A 21444-nucleotide genomic window follows, 5' to 3' on the forward strand; every position below is an offset into this window, starting at 1 on the left:
AACAAACAGTGTTCCAGCCAATAACTGACAAGAAGGACTTTGGGGTGGGGGGTGGGGACGGGATGAGGGAGGGGTGAGCTAGCCTCAGTTTTGTTTGACAATACTTCGAACGTCAACAAGAAGTGACGTCACCCAACATGGCTTAGAGCGCCTTTTAATCTTAAAATCACTTCCCATAAAGCTAAATTCAAATTCATTTGGAGATCAGAAGGACTGTCCAGTTTGAGTAGTAAGAGATTGGGGCCACTTGCTTCATTGTTGTATCAATTTTTTATTTTTTTTATTTTTAACAGAACAGGTTATTTCCATGTGAAGTTTTTTTATAGAGAACTACTAAGTGAAATCCTTACTGGCCATCTTATAAATAAGGCGTCTGGTCGGAGCTTCTGAACCAAAAACCAATCAGCTGGCTGCTTTCTTCTTTTTAATAGGACTAAAACTCAACCCCTCTTTTGAGACAATATTAAAAACTCTTGGTTTATCAATAGCTATATTTCCATATAAATTCATATAAAACAATTTCAAATTAAATAGGTGACATAAAAAAAAACAGTTTAATTTTCAAGGCAATTGCTCGAGGAATGACGGCCTTGTCTTAAGGAGCCCGTTGAAAACAAAAAGGCCAAAACAGGATTTCCTTTGTTCACTTTAGTTCCTCACTTGTTTGTTCGAACGGACCACTTTGGTCCACAGCCAAACAAGATGGCCTATGGTGGCTAGTAGTAATAGTAGTGCATGCTGCAGTCTGGTATGAACGCCACTTAAAAAAAAAGAAACCCACATTTAAAATCACATCACCCTGTACAAACATGGAACCATATTCACATCTAGAAATAAATCAAATGGAATCAGAGAAACGGGGAATCAGGATTTTTGTTTTTGACACATTTTTTCATCCCTTCGTCAAAAAGGCAAGCCAATTCACGCCAGCGACACTGAGAGAAAAGGAAAGTGGATCTGTGACGCGGCAGATTGTCACAAGTCCGTAACAGATCTCACTCGCTAGATTATTGACCTCCTTGCCGGGTCCAGGTTGTGCATTTCCGTGACTGATCGGAAGGCTGGGAACGAGACGGCGGCCTCGAGGAGAGTCGGCGGTGGATTGGGTCCGGGCTGCATCGCCGACTCCACGCATGCACACAACACCGCTTGGGTTCGTGGTCCAATGAGATCGCTCCGTTTGGTGGATGCTGTTATTTAAAGTAGGGTGTATCCGACAGCTGTAAGACAGTCTGATATGACTGGTCAGTTTACACTAAACTGGTCGTCTATGGGAAGCCCTTCACTTTGGATGGATTCTACTTTGATTTTGATCGGGTTCCAAATACTGTGCATGAATGCATGTTATTACCACCATCATCATCATCATCATCATCATCATCATCATCATCATGGGGTTTTGTGTTTTATGATGATTTGAAATGTAAGTGGATAAATGTTAAAATATTAAACAGCACTACTTTTGACCTTAATGCAGCTTCAGTTCAAAAGTGCTGATTGGAAACTTGGTAAACTTACAGTCCTCAAACCCCAGAGCCCCAGAGCCCCAGAGCTCCAGAGCTCCAGAGCTCCAGAGCCCCAGAGCCGGTTGGCGGCCGCAGCCCTGGCAGTGTAATGCCCTGCGCTGCTATACTTGTATAATGTAACACCCAGACCTGACCACGCTAATGCCTCGTGCTACCTGCTGATGCTAAACACACACAAAAAAAGGTGCCAAAACATAATTCCCGTTTGGTCCAGTGAGATCCCCCCCACCCCCAAAATAGTCTTTTACAGCCCAGTCCTGGCTTACATCAGTCCAGGTCTTACTCTCAGTTTACCAGCAGAGTTATTGGAGGTGGATGCCCGGAGACAGGGCAGTCCAGCACAGTTCAGCTCCACCGTCAATCGGCCAGAGAGGAGTTCAACCCATCCTCAGATGTCCTGGTCTAACGGTCGCTTATGAAAATCCCAAAATCTGTCCCTCAAAAAGGCAGGCGGAGGCAGCAGCATCTCCTTTTCGTCATCATCGGTCCTCGAGCGGAAGGCTGGCCGGCGCTCAGACAGAAATCTCGTAGGTGGTTCCCCCGACGCCTGTCACCTTCTTCACCCCGCCACCCGTAGGCTTGTGGGGGGGGCTCGGCATCAACGCTGCGCTGGGGAAAGCAGCTCCAGGCCGGGCGGACACACCGATTGGGTGAGAGGGGGAGGAAGGGGCGGAGCAGGACGAGGAGGAGAAGAGCTGGCCGCCGTTGGTCCGACTCAGAGGTTTCACCTGGATCAGCTCATCCCTGTTTTAGAAAAAGAAACCCAAAGACGATCAGTGGGACGGTTTAGGACAGGAAGTCCACAGAGATCTAGGACACTAACAATTAGAACTGAACCCCTTCATTTCCAAACAGCTGGCAACACATGAGACATTATTACAGGTCTGAAATCGCCTTAAGTGTAACCCGCGGGGGAGGGGGGAGATCAAACTTAAATGCTTATATAGCCTAAGTATTCTCTGGTTCCACAAAGAACTGACACAGAAATAAACTGGTTATGAACATTAGATAGCGTGACATGATTAATGACGATTTAAAAGCTTTTTTAATACCACAGAGAATGTAATTTAATACCATCCAAAGTATGACAGTATGACAAGGTTTTATGTTTTATTATAGATATTAACGAATCATAATATTTCACTTTTTCCCCCAGGAGAATATAACTATGATTCCTGATGACAAAATGAAAGAATCATGAGTGTGCATTACTGTGGGATGTGTATATGCCACACTCTTTAATCAACTGCTCCCGACTGATTGATCAGGGTGCTAGCAGATGGATTCAGAAGTTCAGCTTTTGAAAGCATGCTGAAACCGCAAATCTACCATCTACTGTGATTATCTACCTTCCACAGCTCCACTGAAGCTTTCACACTCGGCCAAACAAATCAAACTAAACGGGCAAACGCACCAGGGATTGTTTTTTGGGGGCATTTTAGGCCTTTATTGACATGACAGCTGAAGAAATGAAAGGGGAGAGCAAAGGGCTGCAGGTCGGAGTCAAACCTGGGCCCGCTGCGTCGAGAAGTAAACCTCTATACATGGGCGCCCGCTCCACCAACTGAGCTAGCCGGGCGCCCACCAGGGTTTGTTCTAACCGAACCAAACAAGATACTTGCAAAAGCATCTTTTGTTTTAGCTTAAAAATACTTAGCTGGTCTTCAGCCCAAACCTCAGTCTACATGGGTCGGTATGTACGTACAATCTTACTTCAAAGGGCCACGCCTGCTATTACTGCAGATGTTGCTCATGTAATGATAAAGCCTGTTGCTGAAAAAACTTGTGTCTTAGCATGAAAGTTGGAACATTCATATTAGACACAGTTTATTGTCACAACAGTTGATTAGGAATGTTGGCTATGCTGGAGAAATGATCAGAAACACGTTTTCCTTCAATAGTTGGCGATACATGCAACATTCAAACTCTACACATTTTATTTAGTCATCAAGGTCACAATGAAGATACACTATGAGAACCACAGCAGTGAGAGTAAACCCATGCAGTCGTGCGAGTACAGTGAGCAGGATGGAAAAGCAACGAAACACAAGCAAACGTGGCAGAAGATGGAACGGTCTAATTGTCGCCATGCAAAAGTTTGACTGTGCCGCGATAAACTACAACGCAAAGAACTAACCCGATTCTAAAGTACACCGCAAGCGTGTCGGATCTGCTACGGTTGGTCATTACTGAGAAGAAACGCCCAACGGTCCATGCATTTGTGCACAATCGTAACAAAGAGCATTGTCACAGTGGAAAAGTTTCCCTAGTTTTTATGTGTTACATAGGTTTAATAAGATGGTGAAAAATGTGGATGTTGTCATTTCACTTTGCACTTTAACTGTTAGTTCTACTGCGTTACTGCTACTTTTGCACACCCTGAATTATGTTTTTGTACATCTTAAGGAGACCTATTATGCTTTCCTGTATTTTATGTCATATCTATAATGTTACAAAGTTGGAGGTTTACGTTAAACTTGGGTCTGAACGTTTTTTTCTACTGTTGGCTTAGTATGATGTCCTACCGAGCCGGTATTCTATATATCGCCAGCTGCTCCAAGCAGGCACGCTGCATTGTTTACGTAACACACCCTGCCACATGTAGCTAGCTACATGCTAAGTCTGGGAAAGCTGTAACCTTAGCTGCTGATGTTTGGATCACATTCCTGCTAGAACTCCAGATATACGCAAACGCTGACCAATCAGAACAGACTGGGCTTCTTCGGGGAGGGGGCTTAAAGAGACAGCGCTCCAACGGAGCGTCTCAGACAGAGGGTGAATACAGGTGCAGTAGCCATGGGCAGTATTAGAAAAATAAAGTGTTTTTTGAACATTAAAGCATGTAAACATGTACTAGTAGAAACACAAAATACAAGTATGAACCTGAAAAATGCTATGTAATAGGTCTCCTTTAATTCACAAATTGTTACTTATGTTCTAACACCCCTGCATCACGTTGAACAGTGTACCTTTTGATAGTGTGGTATATACAGTGGGTATGGATAGAGATGTGTCTGCTATAGGCTAATAATAAATAGAATAATGTAGGAGACAAGAACAAGCAGGCAGACCACAACAGCATTACACATGTAACAGTGAGAAAGCTCACCAGACAAATGAAAGACAAGCAAAGGGAAAAGAAGGAAGAACTCACAGGAAATCTGGCAGCAGGAGGAGGAGGGAAGGGAATAGGAGGAGCAGGAGGAGCAGTCAATCAGGTAGTAAGGTTTTCAGGCGGGCAGGTGGTTTTTTTTCAGCGTTAACAGCAAACCAATCGTCCTGACAAAAGGTGTAATTCATACTCACTTCGGCGCTTGTATCCCTCCTCCTCCTCCTCCTCCTCCTCCTACTCCTCCTCCTACCCCTGCCGCATTGGCTCCGGCTGACGCAGAAGCCTTTCGGACCAGCCGGTACTGCATTTCGGCGGCGGCGGCGCTCGAGTAAGACAGGGACTTGCCCAGAGGCGGGGGGTGCGGGGAGCGCGGAGGGTGGGTCGTGGAGGTAGAGGAGGATCCCAGAGGGGTGTCGGTGGAGCGGGTGCGGTAGGGATAAGCGTGGTGGGGCGGGGCATGAGGGGCAGCGAAGCGGGGAGGGCGCGAGGTAGAGGAAGAGGAGGAGGAGGAGTGGTGGTGGTGATGGTGGGCGTGGTGGTGGTGGTGATGGGCGTGGTGGTGGTGATGGTGTGGGGGAGGCGGGGCAGAGGAGGACGGGGGAGCCGAGGCCTGACTGGCGGGCGGGGGGTGAGCGCCGGGGTGGGGCTCGCCTAGCAGGCACTCCCTCTCCGGAGGAGGCGGCGGGGAGGAAGACGTGGAGGAGGAGGAGCGATGGAGGAAGGAGTGGTGGTGGTGGTGGGAGGAGGAGGAGCGGTGGTAGTGATGGGGCGACTGGGAGGACTGGGAGTGCATCTCCGCGTCTCTCGGTTGCGACGACAGGAAAGGGGAGCTGTAGCCGCCTGCTGCTGGCGTGCAGGGTCTCCCAGGGGAGACCTCAGGGGCTGCCGGACCCACCGCCACCGCTTTGTCGAAATCGTCCCCACCTGCCAGTAAACTGTCGTACGATAGGCTCCCGTTGCGGGACGGGTGGTGATGCAGGGGCGTCTGATTGGCTAAGCTCTTGAAGCTGGCCGAGTTGGTGGTCGCCTCGGAAACGTGGACGCCGCCTGCCGAGGTGTGCGTGGAGCTGGAAGATCGGGACGCCACTCCCGATAGGACCGTGTGGTCGGAGAAGGAGGGGTACGAGCGCCCGCCGAGGGAGTATCCAGGGATGCCCCCTCCCCCCACCTCTCTTCTGGCCTCCATTCTCTCCCCACCTCCTCCCCCTCCGACTCGGTCAGATGAAGCGTCCCTCCGGTCCAGGCTGGGCTGGGAGCGGAAACCAGGCTGCTGGCTGGCCTGAAGGAGGGAGGAGGTGGAGGAGGAGGAGTCCCTGGCACTGCCAACACTCTCCCCTCGACTTAACTGGAGGAGGCAGGAGGAGAGAGGAGGGAAGGTGAAATAGAGAGGGGCAGCAGGAGGGAAAAGAAAGAAACAAGAAGCTGAGCAAATGAGAGCAGCGAGCTACACGGGAGTTTAACCAAAAATTCCTGCTGCACTCAAACTCCCTCTAGTGTTGACATCCTGACAACACCTCCACTTCTGCTATTGCCCACATTTCTTTCCAGACAGAAACTTGTCTTTTTACAGGTCAATGCTGATATAGTTGATCTAAAGCTTAATACAGCCCTTTTCTTTTCTTTTTACTTTGAGAATATCACCACACAATACTAAGATGAAGGAAGGCCATTGAGAAATGAAAGCTCTGCACACTAAAGGCTCTTTATGCTCGGTGTGCTCCAAAGCCTGACCGGCACAGTGTGAGTTTGTGCCAGTTGGGCGTGGTTTCCACTCCATTTCAATTCAGCACGCATGTTAACTTGAAGCAGTGGCTCTGTGTGGAACTTAGCAAATACCACAAATACCAAAAGCATTGTAAAAAAAACAACTGATAAAAACATATTTCTCATGGCATGTAGTGGCTGAATTAAAATACAGTAGTGAATTCAAGTACATGCCGCTTGCACTCCATTTACTGTCCTCGGCCTTGCCACTACGTATGAAACGTCACGCCGTCATGGGAGCACAGCTGTTGTAAAGTGTTCTCTATTTGTTGTCATTGTAAATTAGTAAATTGGTCATTTTAAAGATTCCCTTTGGTCAAACATTTGCCTTGATGAAGGTCAAGTGACCCGAAAGCTTCTCTTCATAAATGATAAAATCATATTTGTTTTCTCCATGTTAGATAATATGTTCAGATTGCCATATCACGTTTCAGTACAATGGTGTGAGGGTTTTAAAAGTCACTAAAAATACAACAGAACGACACTGTAAATGGCAGCAGTGTATGAATTGAAAAAAGACAATGTATGTATGCATTGTCAATCATATTAGCACTAACCATCTGTACAACAAATACATCATATAAAAAAGTGTTTCTCTCCCTTGACTACTTGCAGGGGAGTACAGAGGTCACACAAATAATTACAATTAAGACATACAGTAATATTTCTTAAAGTGCTCATATTATGCTCATTTTCAGGTTCATAATTGTACACTCTTGAACAAAATCTTAAGACTGGGGGAAACATTGCAAGTTTTCCACATTTCGCGCTAGTGCATCATAACCGGGTTGTAAGTACTGCTTCAAAATGCCAAAAGAAGAAACAGGCAATTTATTGAAAACTGTATTTAAACTTAAACAGGCTGATCATCTGCTGATCAAAAGTTTAAAAGACCATAGCCCAAAAATAAACCCACAACAGAACTAAAAGTGTCAAAAAAGGACTCAGTAGTGAGTAGCCCCACCGTTCTTGTTGATCACTTCAAACACTCGTTTCGGCATGCTTGATGCAACTGTTCCCAGGAGGCTGCTGGGAACGTTGCTCCATGTGGTGTTCTCAATGGAATTAAGATCAGGGGAACACGCAGGATGGTCGAAAAAGAGCAACGCTATTCTCCTGGAAGAAGTCCTTCGTCAGGCGGGCGGTGTGAATTGCAGCGTTGTCCTGTTGAAAGACCCAGTCATTACCGCACAGACGGGGGCCCTCAGTCAAGAGGGATGCCCGCTGCAACATGTCCACATAGCCAGTCGCCGTTTGACGCCCCTGGACAACCTGAAGCTCCATTTTCCCATTGAATGAAAAAGCACCCCAAATCATGGAGCCTCCTCCACAGTGCCACGTAGAAAACATCTCCGGTGGGATCTCTTTCTCATGCCAGTAACGTTGAAAGCCATCAGGACCGTCCAGGTTACATTTTTTCCACCTTTCAATGTCCCATGTTTGGTGCTCCCTTGCAAATTCCAAACGGGCAAGTTTGTGGCGTGGGAGGAGACGTGGCCTTTGAAGACGTTTTTTGTTCTTGAAGCCCTTCTCTCGCAGATGACGTCTTATGGTTATTGGGCTACAGACAGCACCAGTAAGGGCCTTAATTTGGGTCAAGGATCGACCTGTGTCTTCACGGACAACCCGTTGTATCCTGCGGCTCAGTGCAGGTGAAATTTGTTTGGGTCTACCACTTGACTTTTTTGTCCCATGACTCTCAGGATCTTTTAAGAAATGTAAAATGACCGTCTTACTGTGTCCAACCTTGGCAGCGATGGCGCGTTGCGAGAGGCCTTGCTTGTGCAGCTCAACAATCCGGCCAAGTTCAAAGAGAGAAAGCCTTTTTGCCTTTGCCATCAGGAGATTATGACAGTGTGACTGCCTGAAGAACAATGACACGAAAGCCATATTTTTGTGCAGATTTTACCTTTTTATGCCTATGGTCTTAAACTTTTGATCAGCAGATGAACAGCCTGTTTAAGTTTAAATGCAGTTTTCAATAAATTGCCTACTCTTTATTTTTTGTCTCTTGCTCCTGTTTCTTCTTTTGGCATTTTGAAGCAGTACTTACAACCTGGTTATGATCCACTAGCGCGAAATGTGAAAAACTTGCAATGTTTCCCCCGGTCTTAAGATTTTATTGAAGAGTGTATTTAGAGGTTATATCAGAATAGGTTTAAATGGTTTAATTTTCAAAAAACACCATATTCTTGTTGTACTGTACATTGCTGCAGCTCCTCTTTTCAACCTGTGTGTTGAGCTCTCTGTTTTAGCTACAGAGTTAGGCATCATGCTCAGTACCTAGGTAAGGACTACTAGCCAGTCAGAAGCAGAGACATGCTAGCAGCTAGGTGAGCATTATAACGTGTGTTACAAAGTGACCCACGTTGGTCTCTGAAGTAAAGGCTGGACTACAATAGAGCTGTTTGGAGCAGTTGGTGAACAGTGTTTTCTGTTGGAGATGGTAAGTCCCTTTGGGGTGGACTTTGGGCTTTTTCACTTTGTAAACCTATAACGTGCACAAAAAGATATATAACACAATAAAGAAAAGGGAAAAAGCCAAAAAGCATAATATGAGCACTTTAATGAATTGAATTTACCGGAAATAATGAACAGAATTAATTTTGTTGTTACTTCTATAGGCAGTAATGCATTGGGATTAAAACTCCACATACAATATGTCCTTAAAGCTCCAAAAGCACACAATACAGGAAAACAGGGAGAGTCTCCATACAAAACTGACTCAGGTGACAAGAGCATGAAACATCAAAATGACTTTTTATCCGAGCTAAAGTGGAACTATTTCTTTTGACAAACTCTGAAGAGAATCTACAGGAGACATATTTCTAATCAGGGAGAAATGAATGAATCAAAACAATATTTTTACAGAGTGGTGGATTGACAGTGGGGAGGATGTGGACATGGGTACAAATACTGAGTGGAACCAACTTATCAATCTAGATGTACTCAGGTACAATCCTTTGATTTAAACACAAAACCTGACTCTCTCTTTATCAGCCTTATACTCCTCTTTTACTCACTCTGTCCAAACAGTAATGCCGAGACAGATGAATTTAGTCCTTAACCATTTTACATGTATTTAAACAGCATTTTACCCATGTCCAGAGCAAACAGTATAGGTAAAGAGAAAAAATGCTTTCAGAACAATCACTTACTGATACTGATCAACAGAAAGCCACTGAGAAACCAAACCCAGATGATCGACAGGAAATCAAAAAGGAAAAACAGAAACAAAAATGGAGATGCATTAGAGTGAAATCAAAGAGATAAAAGAAGCAGAGGGTGGGACAAATGGAAAAAAAACACATACATACACAGCATGCACTTCTTAAATAGGAGTGTAAAGCTGATTTTAGCTAATCAGTTCATCCTTGAGTCCCAGTGGACATTTGTGCAAATTTGAAGACATTTCTTTTCAGGGGTGATATCACGTTCACAAGAAAGGGACGGACAACGTACAGACATGGACAGACATCATAGCAACAGCGCGGCAGCATAAACATCTAAGGAAATCAAAGTTGCATCACCACACAAGCTTAGTCCACCAATATTTTCTACTAAAAATATACCGTAGAATACCTCTTTTACTGGCAGCTCTGCAGATAGGCCTACTAATTCAAACTGCAACCCCAACATGGCCCCCAAATCTGGTTTTCTTAATATCATATCACTGTCTACTGAAGCCGTAATCATAAAAGATTACATTGTTCAGCATGGCCTGGATAGGATTGGTTTATGTGAAAATGTTAAAATGAAATTAAGCTTTTCAAAATCAATTTGGCGTCTCTGGCCTTGCTCTCACATGGTTACAAGCTTACCTATATGAAAGAACACAGTGTGTTTTCTTTAATAATACTACATCAATATTTTCTGATGTGAAATATGGAGTACCTCATAGCTCTCTTGTCAGCCCTCTGCTTTTCTCTCAGTAGATTCCACCTCTTGGCCAAATTATATGCAGTTATGAAATAATTTCCACTCAGGGTTTCCCCCAGTGTTTTGCAAGCCTGGTGGCCCACCGGGCCTAAGTTGCACCCCACCAGGCCTAAGCCACTGGGAATTATTTATTTTAATGTATTGTTAAGATAATTTTTGTTTTTAAACTACCTGCAACTGCCTCCTGATTTCACCTCAGGGGTTGTGTTAGGACAAAAATAAATTGGTCATTAATCATCTTGCTACTCCCACTTTGAGGGTTAACTCTAAACCCTGTAAAGTGACTTAAGGCAAATTTGTAATTTGTGATATTTGGCTAAAAAGTTGACCTCTCTGACTGTCCTTGTAGATCATCTGGCTGTCTCTTGTCTGTGTGTTTATGTGTGCATTTACCTGGTTGGCGTAGGCGTGTGTGAGCGCTGTGTGGTTCTTGCCGGGGCTGTAGGTGGGCCTGTATTTGTACATTGTGGGGGTGGGAGGGGCTTTGTTCAGTAGACTGCACTCTGCAGGAGGGTGGGAAGACAAAGAATATTAAAATAAAAAAATAAAAAAGTGAAAGCAACACAGAATCATAGTAATGAAGTTGCGAAAAAGTCCATTTGCAGATGCCTGGTGAAAGTCAGAGCTGTAGCAGGAAGTTAGACAGCATTACCCTCTGTGTTTCCTCTGGTGATTCCAGGGTAGCGGAGCTCTGGTTTAGGAGGAGGAGGAGGCTCAGCGTCACATGACTGACTCTCCATCATCTCTAGACTGGACTTGGACTGGAGAGAAGGGAGATAAGTCAAAGAATCACATTCTGATGCCTGAAATAGACGTGTTGTTATCACTTCTACAGACCAGTGACAGAAAAACCTGACTAAATGAGTGGAGAAACATGGAAACACTTCCTTACATGGAAATTATGTGTGAAGTGCTCTCCACCACCATTATCAAAACACCAGCTATCTGTGCCTTTAGTACAAATATAATTATACTATACAGATAGATAGATAGATAGATAGATAGATAGATAGATAGATCTATCTATCTATCTATCTATAATACTTATAGACCGATACATAGATAGATAAAAATAACAAATTAGAAGAATACCAGTAAACTTTTCAAACAAAATACATTGTCAACCTCAACAGTCCTATTTTCTAGCATATACTGTATATACTGCCTGTGGTAAGTCATTCAGCCAAAGCAGAGCTTACTCCCCAGTGTTTATGGCACTATGAGCACCCATCCTGCTGTTCTTACCCGGTGCAGGTCTCCCTGTATACCGTTGTCCAGGATCTTTGCTGCCAGCTGGGCCTCTGTCAGCTGTGGCCGCAGAAAGGGAGGCTGCACACACACACTCTGCACACACTTCTTTCTGCCCAAATACCTGCAAAGAGCACAGAGACAGTGAGTGTCCACATCTTAGGCCGTGTCCAGACCTGGAATTAACATTTGGATGTTTTATGTCTGTTATTATGTTTAGCAATATACTGTATACTGAGCCATGTTGATCAGTATACACTGGGTGGAGACATGCCTTTGCAATGCTATGTAATGCTTATAAATAGTCGACCAGAGAGAGTAGTAGGTACAAAATAAATTAAAAAAAAAATGCACCTGGGTGCCTGTGAGCTGCAGAGGACATGAGAGACATTCTTCCAACAGCCATTGGTGAAAGGGTTAACACCTCCTCGGAACTTCCCTGTTACCTGGAGAAATGAATAAAAAAGAAAGACCAACAAAAGCATTCAAAAGATGAAAGACTACTGATAAAACATTTTTTTTTAAACATGTCACCAATTTAAAATGAATACAGTTTGATTTAAGGCATGGGCTCTTACTGTAAATAATGTCACTGATAACAACTTTCTAATATTTGTAAGTAGAGAGGAAGGGCCAAACCCCACCTGCTGGCAGCAGAAAAAAAAGTGTGGTTTTCCTGGCACTTAGTAACCTATAAATTAACGAATCAATAGTTTTAAAATGGTATTTAATAGCACTTGGTTCGAGAGGCTGCTGTGAAATAGTTTATTTTGCCAGATTGAAAAATAGTGTATTCTCTGGTTTTGCATCTTTCTAAAGTAGTCCACAGTGTTTTCCACCTAAATACCCTACGGTTTGTAAGATGACCTACTGCACTTTTTCCCCCAATATCAACTACAGGATTTCTGCGACTCATTTATTTGACTCGACACTGGCGCATACGCACTAAAAACAGAGTTTCCCACCTGTTCATTGGTAGTCCTGCCTCTGGCCACAAGCACTATGTGGAAACCAGTGAGGCCAGCAACAGGGATAAAGAACAGGCCTGCAACACACATTACACCTAGCCTGAGAGCACAGAGGGTCAAGGAATATCTTAAAAGACCAGATTAAAACTGATTGAAGAAGGCCCACAGAGAATACATTTCATGGCAGTATTATACAGTATATCTTGTGCATACACGGACTGCTTGGCCTGGTGGTGGCGGTGTTAAGAAACATGAGTCATCAAAAGAATTAGAATTGATCATGGAAATGAAGGAAGGAACTTTAGTCACTGCTGAGGAGGACACTATTGAGGTCCAAATAAAGCTTTGTGATTTGATTGGATTTATTTAATTGTAACAACAATGCCTTACACATGATAAAAAGAAAATACAATCAAGGATAAAAACACAATAAAGTCCAGGACTTATTTCCATTGTGGTCCTCAAAACACAACATCAGGATAAGAACAGACAATGACATAACATAAATATTTTTTTTCTTAAATAAATAAAAATAGTAACTTGCCCTTTGATCTATTCCGCAACCCTCTCTAGTAACCAGACCTTGATGCTCTTTTTGAAAGAGTTCAGGCTGGAAATGACTTTAATAGTACGATCTAACTTGTTCCACTGAACTGCCCCTATATAGGCAAAGGTTCCTTTCCCTAACACTGTCACAGGTCAGATATGCTGCCACAAATATAAATATTGTGTGTGTCCTTTACCTTAGTTATAAGACACATCCAAAAAATTGGAACACTACCAAACAAAATTTTTTTTTTATTTGTGAAGCATTCTTTTTATTATATGAGTCAAAAAAGGGTTAAAAAAAAAATAAAAATTGTTTTTTCTTTAAACCAAGAGTGTCACCTAGTGGGCTCAACAAATACAACTAATGGTTCATGAAGCTTCATTTGGACAGCACTAGTGGACACCTACTGTAACTGAACAGAACTGCAATCCTAAAATGGATAGGACAAAAACACATAGGAAACATCCTTAAAGGATACGTGACGATGGCGTGCAAGCGGTCGATGTTTTGGCGATGGTAGAGGATAAAGAGTAGGCCAAAGCCAAACACGGCCATGATGTGAGCGGTCAGAGACAGAAGGAAGAGGAAGAAGTAGCGGTAGTTCCTCCTGCCGATGCAGTTGTTCACCCAAGGACAGTGGTGGTCGAAGTCCTACATTATGAGGGTCATAAGAAAAATAAAAGTAATGGTATTTGTCTGCCCTGTTCAACATGCATACATCAAAAAGAACATTCCATAATTCCTGGTACAGCAGCTGCAATTTACATTTACAGACACACCATGTGAATTGGCATGATAAATACAACTGATAGGGAAGAAAACTTGTTTTGATTTGATTTTTGGGAAATAATTGAGTCAACAATTAACCTAACCCGCATGTCTTTGAACCGAGGGAGGAAGCCGGGTCCAACGCCCATGTTTGACACAGTAAGAACATGCAAACTCCACACAGAAGGGCCGTAGCTGGTGTGAGGCGACAGTGCTAACTACTGTACCATTGTCTGACATCCAATGACTCATTTACCACAAAGAAAAAGGTCTAGTGATTGATGTCCCAAGCAGGTCTGACAGACTGTAAGAGTTTTTAAAACGACTGGTATAGGGCTGCATGATTTACTGCTTCAGCATCAACATTGCGACATGTGCATGCGCAATGGTCACACTGCAGGAGGAAGCGATGTCAAGTCAGACAAATAAAAACTCAACACGTCATGCTATGGCTTAGAGAGTTACCTACATGCTAGTCGGCCGTCTGCTGTAGTCATCGTGGTGTGTTCCAAGTGCTACTTTTTTTTGCTGTTACACAGGCGACGTGAGGTGAACAACAGTCAGTCTTCGTTCCCAATAATTCTTTGATGTCGGTTTGGTGTGTCTGGGTCTTAGGGACCTTTCACACCTGCCTCGTTTGGTCCAGACTTTTGGACTTTTTAGTTTGATCCAAACCAAAATTACAGGTTTGAAACCTGAAATTTGGTCCGATCAAAAAAAGGAAGTCTCGGTCCGGCTCAAACTGAACCATGGTCCGGTTGGTTTCTAGTGTCAAAGCATTTTTTTGGATGGTTCGGACTTTCGGACCAAATATAGGAAGTTCGGGCAGGCTATCGTTGTGTTACAAGACCGGGGAAGCTCCTTTAAGGAACAGCTCAGAGCTTAGTGTCGACATAGAGAGCGCCTGACGGTGGATGCGCTCAGAGCAGAGAGCTGTCGGCTATCGGATCAGAGAACACATCAGCAGTTTACTGGTTAAGTGGTAGTAAACTTTCAGTTGGTCTCTGAATAAATGCGGCAGCTCCTCAAACCCTAAGTAAAGTTCCCGTGTCTTGCTTCTCAACAAACAATGCAACTAAACAAAAAGAGCCGCGGCAGCACGGGGAGAGCAGCAGTGAGTTGAATAAACTCCGACACCAGAGAGAGGATACAAGAGGACGGGGAAGGCCGTCTACAAACCAATCAGTTACTAGTATCGGGAGACGCAGCTCACATATGTGATGACGACAGGACATAGTTATGTCATGTATAGTTCTTTAGTGGGCTTACATTACTGCAGTGTGAAACCAAGACTTACCGGATCCAATGTATACAATGTAACAAAAACATGAACCTTGGTCTGGACCTTGGTTCAGACTTTAAGGTGAGAAAAGGCCCTTAGCTGCTACCGGTCGCATTTGGCCCATTAACACTGACACTCTTCTCTCGACCAGAAACCGTTAAAGGAAAGCTGTGTTTCAGGAGACATACTGTCGATGCAGTTTTCTTTTCTTTTTTTATTCTTTTTTGGGCATTTTTAGGCCTTTATTGACAGGACAGCTGAAGAAATGAAAGGGGAGAGAGAGGGGGGAACAACATGCAGCAAAGGGCCGCAGGTCGGAGTCGAACCCGCGGTTGCTGCGCCGAGGAGTACACCTCTATATATGGGCGCCTGTTCTACCAACTGGGCTAACCGGGCGCCCAGTATTAGGTACTTTTTAAACAATTTATTTAGAGACGGTGTACATTATTATATGTAAAAAGTCAATGGGTGAGTGTGAGCACACCTCGACACAGTTATCACAGACGGAGCAGTGGGAGCACCGCGGCGGCCTGTAGAAGCGGCAGGTTGAACACCACTTCATCCTGACCTGGATCCCTCTGATCTCCACAGTCTTGTAGAGGGGAGCTCGAAAATCGTCCTCCTTGTCCTCGTCCTCCTCAGCTGCAGGGACAGAAACAGAAGACACACATATTTCTAGAAGGCGCAGACCTCTCCACTCGCCTCTTTGTCAGCTTTGCAAAATGTATGCATAATTGTCTATTTTACAAATATTGGTTGTGATTTATGTGGTTGACGTTAGACGGTAATGGCATCTGGCTATGAGTCAGCTCTCGCTCATCAGGTTCGGGAAATCAACTTGCCAGCTTCCTGTCGACTCTGCTAGCCTGGGCTAGATAGCCAGCTCGCCGGTCAAGTTTTCAAATATAAATACCAGAGTAAACACAGAGAAACGGTTTACATGCTCAATATTCCTACAGAAAAGCACTGATTAGCACAAAATCTGATGACACAGATTCTACTTGTACACTTGGAGATTCTTCACCCTACTTTATCCTATCCTAGATCAACTACAGGTCAAGTCATTTTATAATCAGTCAGTTAATTAGCCATTGTTGTATCAGTTAATATGACTGCTCTAAGCTCTGATCATATTTAAAATCAAACTAATTAAATTGAGAATTGTTAACTTCTTCCTCAACTAAATAAAAAAAATAATAAAAAAAGGAGTTCTGAGGCTATAACAGGAAATTGTCTTTGAGTGTGGATAAGTCAGAAATGTTTACACTTTGAAAATGAAGCCAAAAGGCAAACTTGCCATTTTTCAACAACAATGAACATACTGCAGACCGTATTTAATGGCCTATTTGGTGACACATGTACAACATCACACACATACAGTACATTCAAAAACATCTACGCGCCCACCTCTAGGGAAGATGCCGGGGTCCATGAATGTGGCCATACAGAAGTTAGCCAAAACAAACAGGAAGATGACTCCATTGTAGATGGGTACAGCCACTGAGAAACGCTCTGAAAGCCATGGACACCTGGAACATGGAGGACAGTGCCCGTCACTCAGAGTAAAAACAAGAGAAAGATTCTGTCACACTATATGGTTCAGTTGTAATATAATTGAGGCTGTGTCCTTGGAAGACAAGCTGCAGGGCAACTTGTTGGTACTTTTACCGACTCAGAATATTATCATTATTCGTTTGGTGACTTTTTAGACCGATATTTATTTCATCCGTTGGATCCAGAACAGAGAGGTCTTGGGCATTGTTCTCCATATGTGGATTACTGGGAGTTGGTTTGATTTCACCTAAGCCTGGACTGACGTGTTATCACTACAACATTTCTGTAAGATCAAACCTGCAAAAGTGTAGGATGATTCAAAGTGAGCTGAATCATTGATCAAGCACTTTAAAAAGGATAAGGCTGGTGGTTTCCTGTTTCCCCTTTTGTCAACAAATCCCATTAAAAGACCAAACCAAGCGATGCATAGTCCGTCTCTCAATATTACGACTGCCCTGCTGTCTGTGGCATTCGGCCCCACGCCCATTGTTACCTACCCAAGACACACCTATGAAACTGGCTCACACCTAAAACATACCTGGAATTTCCTAAAACAGCTGGTCACTGTAGTTTTTAGCAAACAAACAGGAGGAAACAGTGCATTTCTCAGGGACTACTTTCAGCGGCAGATTAATCCACATGTGGTGCTCTAATGAGTAGTTGTGGCAGCAGGGTGGTGTATGTGGGACTGAGTCAAAGTTAACTCGAATAAATTGATAAATTGAAAGGAATATGTCACCCAGTGCAACAAAGTGGCTTATTGATGTGTTTTAAACAATAATGGAGCTCTCTGTCACAGATACAGGCACAACATTTGTAGTAGAATGCATTCATTGATTTTGGTGCTTTTACAGAATTTGTTGACAGTAAGACAAATAATATAACCTAACTATCCTATGTTTCTTCCCCATCCAAAGACACATCTTCAGATTTTGTGACTCTTTTATAGTTTACAGCTATATTATATATATATATATATATATATATATATATATATATATTTATAAAAAATCAATCAAATAGTTAAATAATATAACCAACCATAATTCATTTCATTAACATTACCTACCTCATACCCCTTAACCCAAAAAAAGACTCAAGATTTTGACTGCTACTGGACCCATGCAACCCAAAAACAGTTTGTGATCTTACACACACACACACACACACACACACACACACACACACACACACACACACACACACACACACACACACACACACACACACACACACACACACACACACACACACACACACACACACACACACACACACACACACACACACACACCTAAACTAATCTAAGAGAGCACACAGGTGTGTTTGACCAAAATAGGGTTATTTACGGATGATACAATTTGTTTGGAATAAATAAAGCTGGAAATAGCTGACAATGTGCTGGTATTTTTTTGTATTTGACTATATGCATACCAAAATAAAACAAGCCCATAATTATGCTTTTTTCTTAAATTCCAAATATAAATTAACAAACCAACATGTCAAAATGAATTACAACCATACTAATGCTTTATGGTCTACACATGGTCTATTAAGCAGGGTTTTTTTTATACTTTTGCGTTATTCCCTCATTATTCAGACAACTGTTTCATGTAGTGTTGTATTAATTCCCTAGTGTGTTGTATTAATTCCCTAGTGTGAAAATAAGAGAAGTGTGAGAGTGACTGCAAGGATTCAAACACCAACAGACAGTGTGAGACTAAATCAAAGGCTTTTGTCAGAGTGACAGATGTTGGCCTATTTTCGCCTCACTAATCTAAAGCAGAATTGACCGCACACAAACACACACACACAAACACACACACACACACACACACACACACACAAAAAAGGTTGAAAAGGCCCAACTGTTATCTTCCCTGCTAAACAAACAGAACAAAACTAGCTTGAAGCGGAAGATATCGAACATTACATAATGTGATTTATGAATTTAAGATTATGGATTTATGATACTGGACACTGTAGTTCCAGGCTGGATTAAAAAGCTTCAGGAAGGCCTACAAACACACGGAAGACCTAAAAGAAATTGCTTCTTTCTGCTTCTAAACAAAACAAAAAGTTAGTCTTCCACACTGCATTGATCTGTATATATTATATATGACAAAACATGCAGTTTGCAGTCCTATACGAGATCGTCGGCCTCAGGGGGTTAAGGACGCGTAACACTGAAAACAGCTCCGGTGTCAAATCATCACCAATCTGATCAAGCAAACTCCGTTGTCCACGTACAAAGAACAAGGCCCTCTCTATTATCAGTCATTTTAGGTTTGTTATGAAGTATTTTATGAAATAGTTCATTGCAGCTTATAATCAGGCCTGTAGGTGTGTAAGACAAATGCACTGTTGTCACTTACGTAAAGCAGAAGAAGAGCGTGGTGGAGCCAACGAGAAAGAAAGTGGCTGCCGACACCGGGACGTAGCGGGAGGGTCTCAGGGGTCTGCTGGGCGGGATCACGGCGTGGGGGAGGGGCGACGAGGATGGACCCCGCCCTCCACTCTTACTGCTGCTACCTGGCATCGCTTTCAATGTGTGTAGTGGGGTGTGTGTGTGTGTGTCCAGCAACTGCTACGCCGAGGAATTTGTCGTTCAGAGTTAAACGTTTCTTTAGGCGTGGTGTACTGGGTGGATTTGTAATTTGTGGTTAGAAATGACTGGCAAAAAGCAAAAATGGAAAGAACAGATACAAGAGATGGAGGGATAATTGAGGAGTGTTTTCCTCTTTCACGTGGAAAAGAGGAAAACACTCCTCTGCTTCATCACACTAAGATGGAAGGAGGAGCGATCGCTTTCTTAGGTCAAAGGTCGATCTGATCGGCTGTGTGTTTGTGTGCGAGATTAAAAGAACCTCAGCTGTGAAAGCCTTGCTTTCCTGTCAGCCAGAAAACAGGTGGCAAGGCGGAATGAACGACAGCAGAGGAGGTGTCCGGAACAGCTATCTCTTACAGAGCTGCAGGCAAATACACACTAGCTTGTCTCGGTTCTACCCAACATGCCAGTCAATTACGTATACAAGCCAATGGAAACTGACTGAGTAAAATCAGTCTAAAAAGAGGACGTTTGCTTGTTGGATTGCAAAGTGAATAAGGGCTTGGAGAAAAACATAATAGTTCAATACAAAAAACATGGCTGTTATTGAGATTTACATAACTAATTGGACCTTTGAATTTAAACACAAAATTTTTTTTTGTGATTTGGTGCTGTGAAAGTCCAATCGATTCGGAATCAGACAGACAGAGAACCTCAGCTAAACTGATGAGCCTTGCGCCTGATGTGACCTCATCCAGTTTGATTTGATTGGTCAAAGAATGGGAGTTTAGTGAGGTATAAAAGTTGGCAGAGGAAGGCCTGTTTTGGTAGGAGATGGACATACAAGATGGACCAAAAGAAACAGCAATAAATGGAGAGGAAAGCTTCAAAGAACGATGACTTTCCTCAGCTTGGTTTGTAGCTAAATGTGCTAGCAGAATGTATGAGATTACCACTAAAATGTAAAGTCTTTTAGCACCCAGAGATCAGCAGTCTGGGCAGTTGTAGCAGTGTAAGAAAAAGTCTTGTAAATAAAAAGTGACAACCCCTTATACTCCTAGAGAAGGAGACAATTTGCCTTCAGTCCAGAACTCGTATTAGAAACAGCAGTCTGTAAACGGGCCAGTGGAGGATCCTGGTTTTCCTGTGTCGGGGCATCCCTAAACCCCGCCGGTGGCTGATTCAAACCACCTCACCTGCCAGCTGCACCAGGGATGTGATTGGAAGACAAAATGCAAGAAGTGGTGGTGTGATTCTTTCCAAAACATTTGTGGGAAAATCCAGTCGAACATCCATTAGTATCCATGTAAATGAAATTTTTGAGAAAGAGCTCAAATTACAGTGTTGATATGGAGCGCTGGGGGTTATATGTGAATAGATAATGGCATTATCTCATATATCAGCCAGCAATAGCAACATATAGAACAACCCAGTTTCCCCACTGGTTTCCTTGTTCAACTGTGTTAGTGGATGGCTGTGCCTGTAAGTTATGTAACTGTAAGCCTTCCAGCTACAGGCCGTTTTCTATTTTGCCGTCTTCTCCAGGGACTTCTAGGGCCTTCCCTCGGCTTCCTTCCCCAGCAGAGAGCACTGAGGCTTGGATAACATGCTTCCACAACAATCCCTTAGAGGATACAGCTTCTCCAGAGCAACTTCCTACAAATAAACCTCAACAAAAATATGAAAAACTGTGGCTTTTATCTGTGGAAGATAGAAATTCCTAAGGCCATTTGTATTTTTTTCCAGGTTTAAAGTATCTTCTTCAACCTGTAAAACAGGACCCAGTGCTGTGGCCTCCTCGATTGTTGATTTGGATGGCTTTGTGTATATGGATGAGGAGGCAGTACTGGATATAAACTTCCTACAAAAGGTCCTGGGTCACAAAAGAAGTGAATCCAGTCTGATGGTTGGTCAGGATGCTGCACCTACAGTAGCAATGAGAGGAACAAGGGCTGGGTTAAGATCAAATACTGTTGTGTGTAAACTTTTTTTTTTTTTTAAACAGGTACTTTTCTTTGTCTGTGCGATTTTATACTTTTAAAGACACATTTTTTATTTTCATAGCCTGTTGAGTTGTGACCTGTTGTCTTCTGGGAAAGTGTCTGTTCAGTGTTAAGTGTTTTATTTGCACTTTTCTTTTTTAAAGACCGTATATCATTTGCAAGAGAATGGGGAAAAGCCTAAA

The 21444-nt window shown here is 43.2% G+C and overlaps 1 protein-coding gene across 4 annotated transcripts in view; it reads right to left on the reverse strand.

Annotated features, from left to right (window-relative positions):
- Positions 1–251: 251 nt before the first annotated feature.
- Positions 252–21444, reverse strand: part of zdhhc5a (zinc finger DHHC-type palmitoyltransferase 5a) — a 35626-nt gene continuing 14433 nt past the window's right edge. For 3 of the 4 annotated variants that reach the window (XM_039809157.1, XM_039809166.1, XM_039809160.1), the window contains exons 2-12: positions 19087–21184; positions 16565–16686; positions 15642–15799; positions 13586–13758; positions 12555–12657; positions 11944–12035; positions 11587–11713; positions 10994–11102; positions 10735–10844; positions 4833–5983; positions 2039–2270 (exon numbers count right to left, since the gene is read on the reverse strand). In XM_039809157.1, the coding sequence (XP_039665091.1) occupies positions 2039–2270; positions 4833–5983; positions 10735–10844; positions 10994–11102; positions 11587–11713; positions 11944–12035; positions 12555–12657; positions 13586–13758; positions 15642–15799; positions 16565–16686; positions 19087–19250 (2541 nt within the window). In that variant the 5' untranslated portion in view covers positions 19251–21184. Of the gene's footprint in view, positions 2271–4832; positions 5984–10734; positions 10845–10993; positions 11103–11586; positions 11714–11943; positions 12036–12554; positions 12658–13585; positions 13759–15641; positions 15800–16564; positions 16687–19086; positions 21185–21444 lie in introns of those variants that run through there. The other variant, XM_039809173.1, reaches the window with a different exon arrangement.

Source organism: Perca fluviatilis, chromosome 1 (genome assembly GCF_010015445.1).
Source record: "Perca fluviatilis chromosome 1, GENO_Pfluv_1.0, whole genome shotgun sequence".
NCBI classification, from domain to species: domain Eukaryota; kingdom Metazoa; phylum Chordata; class Actinopteri; order Perciformes; family Percidae; genus Perca; species Perca fluviatilis.